At 34.6% G+C, this 11,438-nt stretch overlaps 1 protein-coding gene and 1 long non-coding RNA gene across 2 annotated transcripts; one reads left to right on the forward strand and one right to left on the reverse strand.

Moving 5' to 3' along the window:
• The first annotated feature begins 285 nt into the window (after positions 1 to 285).
• LOC145134560 (uncharacterized) lies at positions 286 to 1,454 on the forward strand. Its single transcript, XR_013719212.1, has 3 exons — positions 286 to 377; positions 497 to 908; positions 1,000 to 1,454. It is a non-coding gene; the product is annotated as an uncharacterized LOC145134560 (long non-coding RNA).
• A 2,299-nt stretch (positions 1,455 to 3,753) lies between these two features.
• On the reverse strand, positions 3,754 to 5,510 carry LOC145128287 (microbial collagenase). The gene is made up of 4 exons (XM_079063096.1): positions 5,203 to 5,510; positions 4,536 to 4,718; positions 4,373 to 4,432; positions 3,754 to 4,175 (listed from the first exon to the last, which is right to left on the reverse strand). Exons 1-4 carry the CDS (start codon positions 5,422 to 5,424, stop codon positions 3,894 to 3,896), a joined length of 747 nt encoding a protein of 248 aa, XP_078919222.1. The 5' UTR covers positions 5,425 to 5,510; the 3' UTR covers positions 3,754 to 3,893.
• Between the last annotated feature and the right edge of the window lie 5,928 nt (positions 5,511 to 11,438).

Below are 11,438 nucleotides of genomic sequence, written 5' to 3' on the forward strand. Positions count from 1 at the left end.
CGAAAATCAATCAACAACAGATCTCTGAAATCAATCTGTTGATCCTCTGATTTTAGATGAAGGAGATCCATTTTATTGGTCTTAAGCAGTCTGATACATCAAGCAGTGTAAGTAGGTTATTGCAAGGTATTTGATTTGGATGATGAATCAATATCCCATTTTGCAAATCAACAAATGAACGAAACAGGTGTCTGATCTATTTTACCTTACGGAGACGAATGATGTATATGTCTCGATCGTGTCGTACTCCTTGTTGCTTCCCTCAGGAAATCCTAAACCCACTCACTTTCATCATTCGATTGCAGGTAGAAATCAAAGAACTTGACCGCTATTCTTGTCTGTGTCTCACCTCTCCCCCTCGAGGAATTGAATTTTAGGTCTGATATACTATTGAAGAACAAATGAGTGCTTTTAGTTGTTTGTATTTTTTATTATAAGTGATAGTGTTAGCTATTACGATGATGGTGGGTGAAGATGGTGATGGTGGGTTCTGCAGGTGTGTATGTGTGTGTCGATTTCAACAACCACCTTCGAAAATCAATCAACAACAGATCTCTGAACTCAATCTGTTGATCCTCCGATTTTAGATGAACGAGATCCATTTTATTGGTCTCAAGCAGTCCGATACATCAAGCAGTGTAAGTAGGTTATTGCAAGGTATTTGATTTGGATGATGAATCAATATCCCATTTTGCAAATCAACAAATGAACGAAACAGGTGTTTGATCTATTTTACCTTACGGAGACGAATGGTGTATATGTCTCGATCGTGTCGTACTCCTTGTTGCTTCCCTCAGGAAATCCTAAACCCACTCACTTTCATCATTCGATTGCAGGTAGAAATCAAAGAACTGGACCGCTATTCTTGTCTGTGTCTCACCTTTCCCCCTCGAGGAATTGAATTTTAGGTTTGATATACTATTGAAGAACAAATGAGTGCTTTTAGTTGTTTGTATTTTTTATTATAAGTGATAGTGTTAGCTATTACGATGATGCTAGGTGAAGATGGTGATGTGGGGATCTCGATGAATAGTAGAGAAGAAGATGGTATCTGCAAGAGGTGTGGTGTGAACTCGATGGTGATGTGGAGAAGATGGAAACCAAACCGTGATTTCTGATCGTGGTGTTAGTGGTTGATTTGTGGTGGTTGGAAGGAGAGATGGTGGTGAGGAGTTGTGTTTTGAAGAAAACGAGAGTGTTGAAGAAGATGATGGTGGATTGTATCAGAGAAAGAGAGAGGGAGAGAGCCTTCTTATGTTCTTAATTATTAAAATAAATAAATTAGTATTAGATTTAAAAAGAAATTAAATAAAAATGGAAAATAAATACCCCAAGGTATTACAGTCATTTCACTATTTGGAAGGACAAAAAACGCAATGAAAATCAAAAAGACTACCAATCCAAAAAAAAATGTGGTCTAGCCAAAAAAATACATACCACAGAACATTTTTGCAGTTTTGTCTTAGAGATTAGGGTTATTTCCATAAAAGACCATATATTTTGATTTTTTTTCTTTTTAGACCTAAAACTATTTTCTTTTTCAAAAAAGACCTAATTTTTACATATTACTTGTTATTTTAGACCCTAACAGGTTACCAAAAGGGAAATTAAGTATTTTCATTTCATAAAAAACCCTACATTGTGTACTTTTTTCCAATTTCGACCTAAAATGTTTTTTTTATTTCAAAATAAACTCAACTTTAAAATTGGTTACAACCTTTAACACTAGTTGTATAAGGTACTTAACTACACCGATTTAATGAAGCTGAACTTCGTTCATGCATAAAAACGTGATTATATCCTTTCAAATTAAAATGAAATCCTAAATTTTTTTTGGTAATTATTATGATTATCCTTAAGAATCAATAACAGTGATATACAAACACCATGTATTGATCTAAACATCATGTATACATAAGATAGATTAATAAAATGAGGTAGTAGGCTAACTATTCAATTTTCTTTTCTCTACAACAAAATTTCATAGTTTTGTCAGTTTTGCTCATTCACCACATTCCAACCATTATTAATAATGTTAACCATCGTATTTTGGTATTTAAGTATGCGGTATCATTCTTATTATTTGGATTTTCAACTTATGCTCAAATGGTTTCATTCCCAAAATATAGTTTTATGTATTCATATGTGATGTTAACATTTTTTAAGAAAGTCTTAAACTTGAATCTCATATATCTAAACAAAACTAATACGAATGTTTAGGATTAATATTTTTATGTATTTATTTGATATAATTATAACATATTATTTAATAATGGGCTAATGCTACAAAATATTCTATCGTTTTGGTTTAGGAGTATGATAGTGAGTGCGTTTATTAACTATTCTAAAAAAATTGATTAAAAAATTCGGCAAAAAAAATAATATAGAAAAGTGAGAGAGGGAAATATGTCCAAACTCACCAAATAAGTATAATAGACAAACTAAAAAATTATTTTGTATATAGTTTGTTAAATTATATGGTATTTTTTTTCTACAAATAAAAAAATTGTTATTATGCTAAAAGATTCTTCTTAGCCATTTATTATCCATATTATCAAAAAATATCAAATTAACATCAAACTTTTTATTAGCGGTAATAATAACATTTTCTATAAACAATATATCAAATTTAATGATATGATATATATTCAAGATAAAGTTTAATTATATCTTTTAGATAAAAATAAAATTTTGCAATTCTTTTAGGTTATAGCTCAAAAGATAATAGATTAGATAACATTTTTTAGTATATACATGTATACTTTCTTTTTCGGTGTAGTTAAGAAGTACCTTATATATTTGGTCTTGAAGATTATAACCAATTTTAAAATTTAGTTTATTGAAAAAAAAAACATTTTAGGTCTAAAATGGAAACAACTAAAAAATTTAGGGTCTTTTATGAAACAAAAATACCTAATTTACCTATTGGTGACCTGCTAGGGTCTCAAATAACAAGTAACACATAAAAGTTGGGTCTTTTTCGGAAAAGAAAAAAAAAATTAGGTCTAAAAAGAAAAAAGGTCAGAATATAGGGTCTTTTATGGAAATAACCCTTAATTTATACCATATATAATAATCTCTAGGGTTATTTAGGTCTAAACATTCGTATTAGTTTTGTTTAGATATATGAGATTCAAGTTTAAGACTTTCTTAAAAAATGTTAACATCACATATGAATACATAAAACTATATTTTGGGAATGAAACCATTTGAGCATAAGTTGAAAATCCAAATAATAAGAATGATACCGCACACTTAAATACCAAAATACGATGGTTGACATTATTAATAATGGTTGGAATGTGGTGAATAAGCAAAACTGACAAAACTATGAAATTTTGTTGTAGAGAAAAGAAAATTGAATAGTTAGCCTACTACCTCATTTTATTAATCTATCTTATGTATACATGGTGTTTAGATCAATACATGGTATTTGTATATCACTGTTATTGATTATTAAAGATAATCATAAGAATTACAAAAAAAAAATTTAGGATTTCATTTTAATTTGAAAGGATATAATCACGTTTTTATGCATGAACGAAGTTCAGCTTCATTAAATCGATGTAGTTAAGTACCTTATACAAGTAGTGTTAAAGGTTGTAACCAATTTTAAAGTTGAGTTTATTTTGAAATAAAAAAAAACATTTTAGGTCTAAATTGAAAAAAGTACAAAATGTAGGGTTTTTTATGAAATGAAAATACTTAATTTCCCTTTTGGTAACCTGCTAGGGTCTAAAATAACAAGTAATATGTAAAAGTTGGGTCTTTTCGAAAAAGAAAAAAGTTTTAGGTCTAAAAAGAAAAAAAATCAAAATATAGGGTCTTTTATGGAAATAACCCATAAATTAAAGTAAAAAATTATACACAAACATTTAGAAGCTACATACACATTACACACGGTGGCAACGACACCAAAAGGCGGTGCCTCCACTTCTACCCCGAGCTACAGCAATTTCTTCATCGATGTAAAACCATATAAAGAAGGGATTCTTTGTGGTTGGTTCCGTCTCATCGTTTCCTTTAATGTTTATTTCAAACGGGTTGAAAGGTCCAATCTTTATCCGAATAAGCTCAAATACAAATGCAAGTATCCTCTTTTTCCATGAAAATCTGCCTTCAAATGTTAGGCACCCAAGAGGACCCAGGTACACACCATTCTCGATCCTCCTTGCCTAAATATTAGTATAAAATTTTACCCATGTTGTCAAACAATTATCATCAGTAAGAGTTATTGATATGAATTAGGAATTGTGTGTTGAAGTAATTGTTTTGGAATATGAATGAAATATTTTTTTTTCCTCCACTTTTCAATATCAATTTATGCTTGCTTAATCTCATTAGAAAAAAGAAATAAGTTCAGGATGCTTACAGCTGCATCAAATCTCTGAACAGCAGTAATGGGGAAGTATTTGCCACTTTTCAATCCTTTCTGTAGAATAATAGTATTAAGCACCCATTAGAGTCATCAAACAAGGATACAAAAAACAGCAAAATGCATAATACATATGAGCTACAAAGGATCAGTGGTTAACGTCAGCTGTAAATATAAGCATCCAAGTTCTTCCAGGGGATTCTGATCCTCCAAGAGTCTCACAAAACTGTGAAGGGTCGAGTTTAGCCTTCTCCATCAATTTCAAAGCAGACAGAATCTCAGTAGCTTCAACCTTTCTAGTCTTTGCAGCTTTCTTCAGTACTTTTATGCTCTCCTCAACTTCCTGAACAAGACTTACCATTATAACTCACTCACTCACTCGTATCAAACACAAGCAATGATCATCATTAAAAAAAAAACAATATTTCATACATACCCAGGTTTGATTACAACCAAGAAATGCATTTCAAATTTAATGTCAACCGATTACTTTCCCAATTCAAAAAAATTTAAGCATTTTGGTGGACAAATAATACAAGCATGTCTATAACTGACTTGTATTGTTTATTAGGGTGTAGCATCTGCTTTCATGAATGACCACAATCATGATGTTTTAAATTAGATTTATGAACAAATCTCGAATGGGTGTTTAATGAATAAAGTAATGCAGAAATCCCCAAAAGAAATGTACTCTCTCCTTCTGAGTTTGAATGTGAAATCTCATCGAAAGAGACTAGCGTATGTCTAAAATGGCATAATCACCCTAGTGTTAATAGCATTTGCATACCTTTAATCTTGCCGAATTTCATAAAGGGGGGAGTGTGTACCTTACTGGGTGTTGGTTGTAAACCAACTTCATCTTCTTCTTCGACAATAACAGGGGAAGGGGATTTCTGCTCTTTCTCATCAATGGTGGCTTTGATCTTTGTTATGGATGATCTGAAAATGGGGAATTGAGTCGGGTTGTAAAGGAGAGGGCGATTGGGTGGTCGCAGAAAGAGGTGAGCTGAACTAGAAATCACCACAGATGGGTTAGCGAAGGAAAACATAGAGTGTATATGATTGTTGGTGTTGTAGGGATTTGTTGAGATTTTAGCAAGTATATGCGCCCAGGATCACTCATTGTGGAGCAACTATATTTATGACCAGCCATGTAATCTCATCCTTTGTAGTGATTTTTTCAACTTTAAGAAATTTACAGAAATGGTCCCTTGTTTATGGACTTTTCTTGAATAAGTTCAATTTTTTTAAATTTGCACCGACCGTCTATAGTTTCTTTTTATCATCCGGTTAGTTCCCGTGTACGGTCACGAGTGATAAATATAGGATCAAAAGTCACATGTGTCCGACTTAAATCAAATAATAATAAAAAATATTGAATTTTCTTTGAATATCAGGTCGGATTGTAACATCCCAAAAATACATATAAAAATTTTGTTTTTAAATTCATTTCATTCATAAGAAACGGATACCAAAGTATTCAAAAGAGTCACATTGTATCATAATATCAGAGTACAAATCCCAAAATCACTAAGTGCGGCAAAACATAGAGTGATGCAGTGCGATCAAGCCAGACCCTTCCCCTTCGAACTAAAAGTATCTGAAACAGAAACTGAAAATTGTAACCACAAAGCTTAGTGAGTTCCCCCAACATACCACATACTAATCAAATATACTACACAAACATACTGAACAAACATAGTGCCAAGCATATCTGGGTGTTGGCATGCCCCTTCGGTCTATTTCAATCGGATACTATAAGCATATTTTGGTGCTGGCCTGCCCCCTTTGGTCTATCTCAACTGGATACTGCCAAACATATTTGGGTGTTGGCCTACCCCTTCGGTCTATTTCAACCGAATTATGGGTCTATTTCATCCCCTATTACTACCACATAATATCATAACAGTAATCACCGAGTCATCATACAAATACATACATGACTGACAATTATCACAAAGACAATCATCATGCTATAACATAACTAGTGGGTCGGCCTTGGTGCCTTCGATCCACGACTACTGCGAAAGAAGACTCACCTCAGTCTGTGGGTATCAAATCGCACTCGGCGGATGACTCGTGAACTCATCTCCCTATCGCACAAGCACAAAACCCTAATTAGAAGTTAGGTCACAATCTAACTCAAGGTCCAAAATCCTAGTCCTTGACTTAAGGCAAAAGGCTCCTTTACCTTTGCCTTATTGGGCCTCCTTCTCTCCAAGGCCCAAAATCACAAAACCCAAAAAGGCATCCAAGCCCACCATAGGGCCTTTATGGCCCATTATGGCCCAAGGACCCCCAAACATGGCCTTAGGCCTAAAAAGGACTTGCTACACTCAAGTGGGCCTGAGGCCCAATTCCTCAAGTTTAAAGCCCAACACCAAAAGAGCCCAAAATCCTACAAGCCCACAGATCGCGTACGCGCGACGTACTTGGCTTGTACGCCCAGCGTATGCTGGTGTTGACCAAGGATGGGGCTCAAAACATGAATCAAGTTCATAAGCACACTTGGTTGATCCCTAACACTTGCATGGTTGAGGATTAACCATTAAGATCCGATTTTTATGACTCAAAACGCCTCCAAGAGCTCAAAAGGATAGCTCATATGGTTTGAAGTTCCTTAACTCCAAGAATCCAAACTATGGAACCAAAAGATGACATTTCCACCCTAAAACTAGATCTAAGCATGCAATGGTCAAGGTTAAAGCTTTATACCTTCAATGGGTCAGAAATGGTGTCAAACTTTTGGATCTACAAGCTCTTCCCACGTCCTTACTTCTTCTCAAACTTCCTTTTTTCTTCAAGAGCTCTAAAGAACACCACAAATCACTAAAGAAGCTCACAAATGCACTAAGATGGCTTAGGATTCGAGATTTGCACTTCATGGGTAATGGCCGTGTTTCTAGGCTAGGCATTAATATGGATGTAATAGTCTAGGTTAACCTTTATAACTCGTTTTGAAATAATAGAAATGTATTATTTGAGTATTATGTGTTTTATGCTTAATTGTTGTGATTTAAATGAATTAAGGATAAAAATAAGCAATAAAATAAAATATTAGATAAACCCGATATCTATGAAGGAAGTTGTAGTGGTCATGGCAAGGTTTCCGAATATATAAAGAATGCCGAAATCCGAGTTATAACGAAGAAGTTATGACCTGTCGAAGTTTCGCGACAGAACCGGTACGACACTACGTGATGTAAATAGTGAATTTACGTTAGAGTGATATTTAGCCTTAGTGATCTAAACGGAAGTCGTATAGTTCGTTAAACCGAGAGCGTGCATAAAAAGAACGTCTAAATCTGACTTCGTATGAGGAAGTTATGATTTTTCTAAGTTTCGACTTAGCGGTATGCAGCCCGAAACTCGAATATGAGATCGAGTGATTTTTAGCCAAAACAATCTAAATGAGAATCGAAGATATCGTTGATAGTAGTCCAACGGAAGTAAGACAGACGAAAACAGACGTCGGATGAAGGAGTTATGAATTTTTAACGGACATTTCTTATTCCGACCTGTTAGAAATATAATATTAAAAATAAAGTCAAAATTAGCCGACAGAGTCTAAATGAAAGTTGTAGATCATAGTCTCACCTACGCGTGGATATAAAGAACGTCGAAAACGGAGATCGTATGCGAAAGTTACGAATTTTTGAAGTTTGATAAATCGGAGTACGCCCAGCGTACCCGTATACATGGATTGAAATGGGCCACGTCGGCCTAACCCAACACTCAAGTGCCCCGGGTCCGTAAGCAGTGACGCATTCGGTCTGATCCGCTTAGTACGCCCAGCGTACTCGATGTACGCCCAACGTACTGCTTGTAGAGGGAGTACACCCAGCGTACTCTGAAGTTACGCCCAGCGTAATCGCAGGGATCAACCCCTATAAATAGAACTCAAGGGCTGCCGAGTTTTGTTGCTCATTTCTTTCCTCTCACTTCTTATTGCCTCGTTTTGCGTGCAACTTATACCACGAAGCCCCGGTATCATTCCCGAGACCCAAAGCAAGTCCCGAAGCCCCGAGGATCCCGAGAAGTAAAGTTTCCAAGCCGAAACTCTGCCCGCGAGAAGCCCGGTTTTCAAGAAAGCATCCCGGTTTCACCGAAGAATACTACTCTTAGAGCCGTAGTGCTGTTCGATCATCTTCTGATCAGGTGAGTGTATATTCCTTTTCTTCTAACACATAGATACGAAGTATTCTCTACAAAATACATGTTATGTGTTTGTATATTATTTGCTTGTTTGAAATAATTGTTGAATGAATGATTTGTACAGGTTTTAAGTTGTATATAAATGTATATATTTTTATCTACTAATATGTTGGGTAGAACATGGGTAGACAGTTGTTGTGTGATGAAATAAAATGATGAGAGGCCTCGATGTTGTTGTTGATCTAGTCATCTAGCGGAGTATGGATGACGACCACAGACTTTTCTAGACAGTCCAGTGGAACGCTAGCAGGCTCATAACCTGTAGGTGTTTGTGAACGATGTGTTCACCGTTGTACTCTATCCCCCTCATGGTTGCCTTAAGACATTCATTGCTGAGGAAACCCCTTTGCAGTAGTGTCCGTCCCGATGAAAATCCTAGATTAGGTCCCTTATAATAGTTGTTGTCATAGGGACGTAAAGTGAGGATAACGGGAATGGGTAATCGGGTTATTGTTGGTTGATGAACTAAATATAATTATTTATTGTGGGTTGAAAACCCTATATGCTCACCAGGCTCCCAAGCCTGACCCACTCAGTTTTTCTTTGTATTACAGGTAGTGGCACGAGAGCATAAGTTGGATGACATTGTCAAGATATTTTTGGATTATAGACCAGTAGTTATATATAACTGTTGTAAGGTCTATTTTGTATTGTTTATGCTTTTGGTCTGTATCGGAACATGACATCCCGAGGTTTTGTTATATAAAGAAAATACATTTCTTTATGAAATGCTTTGATAAATTCTTATCATATTTTGTTTTGGGAACAAATTCCGCAACTCTTTTAATCAAATGATTACTCTGATTTTATTTAAAAGCATAAATTAAATCGGTCTTTTCTGGCCTTGATTTTGGGGATGTCACACTCAAAACATGAATCAAGTTCATAAGCACACTTGGTTGTTCCATAACACTTGCATGGTTGAGGCTTAACCATTAAGATCTGATTTTTATGACTCAAAACACCTCCAAGAGCTCAAAAGGACAGCTCATATGGTTTGAAGTTCCTTAACTCCAAGAATCCAAACTATGGAACCAAAAGATGACATTTCCACCCTAAAACTAGATCTAAGCATGCAATGGTCAAGGTTAAAGCTTTATACCTTCAATGGGTCAGAAATGGTGTCAAACTTCTGGATCAACAAGCTCTTCCCACGTCCTTACTTCTTCTCAAACTTCCTTTTTCTTCAAGAGCTCTAAAGAACACCACAAATCACTCAAGAAGCTCACAAATGCACTAAGATGGCTTAGGATTCGAGATTTGCACTTCAAGGGTAGTGGAGGCTGAAAACGTAAGTGACTTGGGGGACTTAAGGTCCTTAAATATGGTGCAAACCCTAAAAACTAAGGTTTGCTTCAAACATGAGTACACAATTCGTACACCACGTACGCCCATCGTACGTGGTTAATGATTTGCGACCATGTTGTGGCTAGTACGCCTTGCGTACTAACCAAGGGACTAATATAAATGGGATTTTACACTAGGGACCAAAAGGGAACTTACCAAAAACTTGGATGTTACACGGATTATCTATAGCACTAAAGATAATATATTATTAAAAATTATATATTATTAACTTCAACAATAAATAAATGAATGAGAATATACTAAATTGATAAGAAAATAAATAACCGAAACTATTCTTTACTTATAATTTATAAACTTATAAATTAACGATTAGAAAGTAGAAAAAACATCATAAATGGTCCATGTGTTTTCCTCAGATCTGAAGTTTAGTCTCTAGGTATCAAAAATTTGTCAGATGATCCCTGTGCTTTCAAAACTTTTGATGTTTGGTACTTTTTGCTAAGTCTGTTAGCTTTTGGCCATTAACTACTATTTGATTATAATATTTGGAGGGTATTTCCATCATTTCACTATTACATGGACCATTTATGATGCTTTGTCTTATTTTATATATATATATATATATATATATATATATATATATATATATATATATATAGAGAGAGAGAGAGAGTTAGGTTCAAGTATAAAACTATAAATACTGTGTGAATGTATGACCAATTCTGGACCAATCATTTGATAAGGGTATAATAGTAACTTTAGCTATAGTTAATTATGGTAAAAACTTAAATCTTTTAATAACCGTTTATATTGATACTACATGTTAACAAAAAAAATCAACACCACGCATCATCGTCTTCGTCCCGCAAAAACACCACCGAACCTTATCACCGGGTCCATCCCCATCATCGGCGCCTTTCTTCTTCTTGTCTCTGTGTTGTTCTTGTGGTGTTCTTCTCCGGTAAGTATCTTCATGAGTCGATGAACCCTTTTATCGTCCAGATTCAGCCTCTACGGCTTCCGCAACTACAATCGTCGGACCACCTACCTTCTCTCTGATTTCTCTAATCAACAGCTACATCCATGGTAACTTGTAAGTCGAAGACTGGACATCTTCTTCTTCCCTGTGTCTTGTTTTATTTTATCTCTTATTGGAGATTTAGAGTATTGATTTAGGGTTTCTTAATTGCTTTTTATTTAGGATTTTAATGTTTTGATTTTTTATGAATAAGTGTTAAATCTAGTTAGAGTATATATATATATATATATATATATATATATATATATATATATATATATATATAACATGCATCATTCTTTTGTATTTATAATAATGTATTTAAAACTAAGTTGAGTTGGCTATAATAAATCTATACTGGTTCAGATCTTTTTAATAATGTATCAGAGTACCTCCCAATCCTAGTATTGGAAACCCATGAAGCATCTTTTAAAATATTGTAGGAGTACTCCCATTTCTGGAGCTCTTTTATCAATAAATCTATGTTTTGTTATACTTGAGTGTTCTTACAAAATAGAGTCA

Source organism: Lactuca virosa, chromosome 8 (assembly GCF_052849685.1).
Source record: "Lactuca virosa cultivar CGN04683 chromosome 8, Lactuca_virosa_CGN04683_v6, whole genome shotgun sequence".
Classification (NCBI taxonomy): Eukaryota; Viridiplantae; Streptophyta; class Magnoliopsida; order Asterales; family Asteraceae; genus Lactuca; species Lactuca virosa.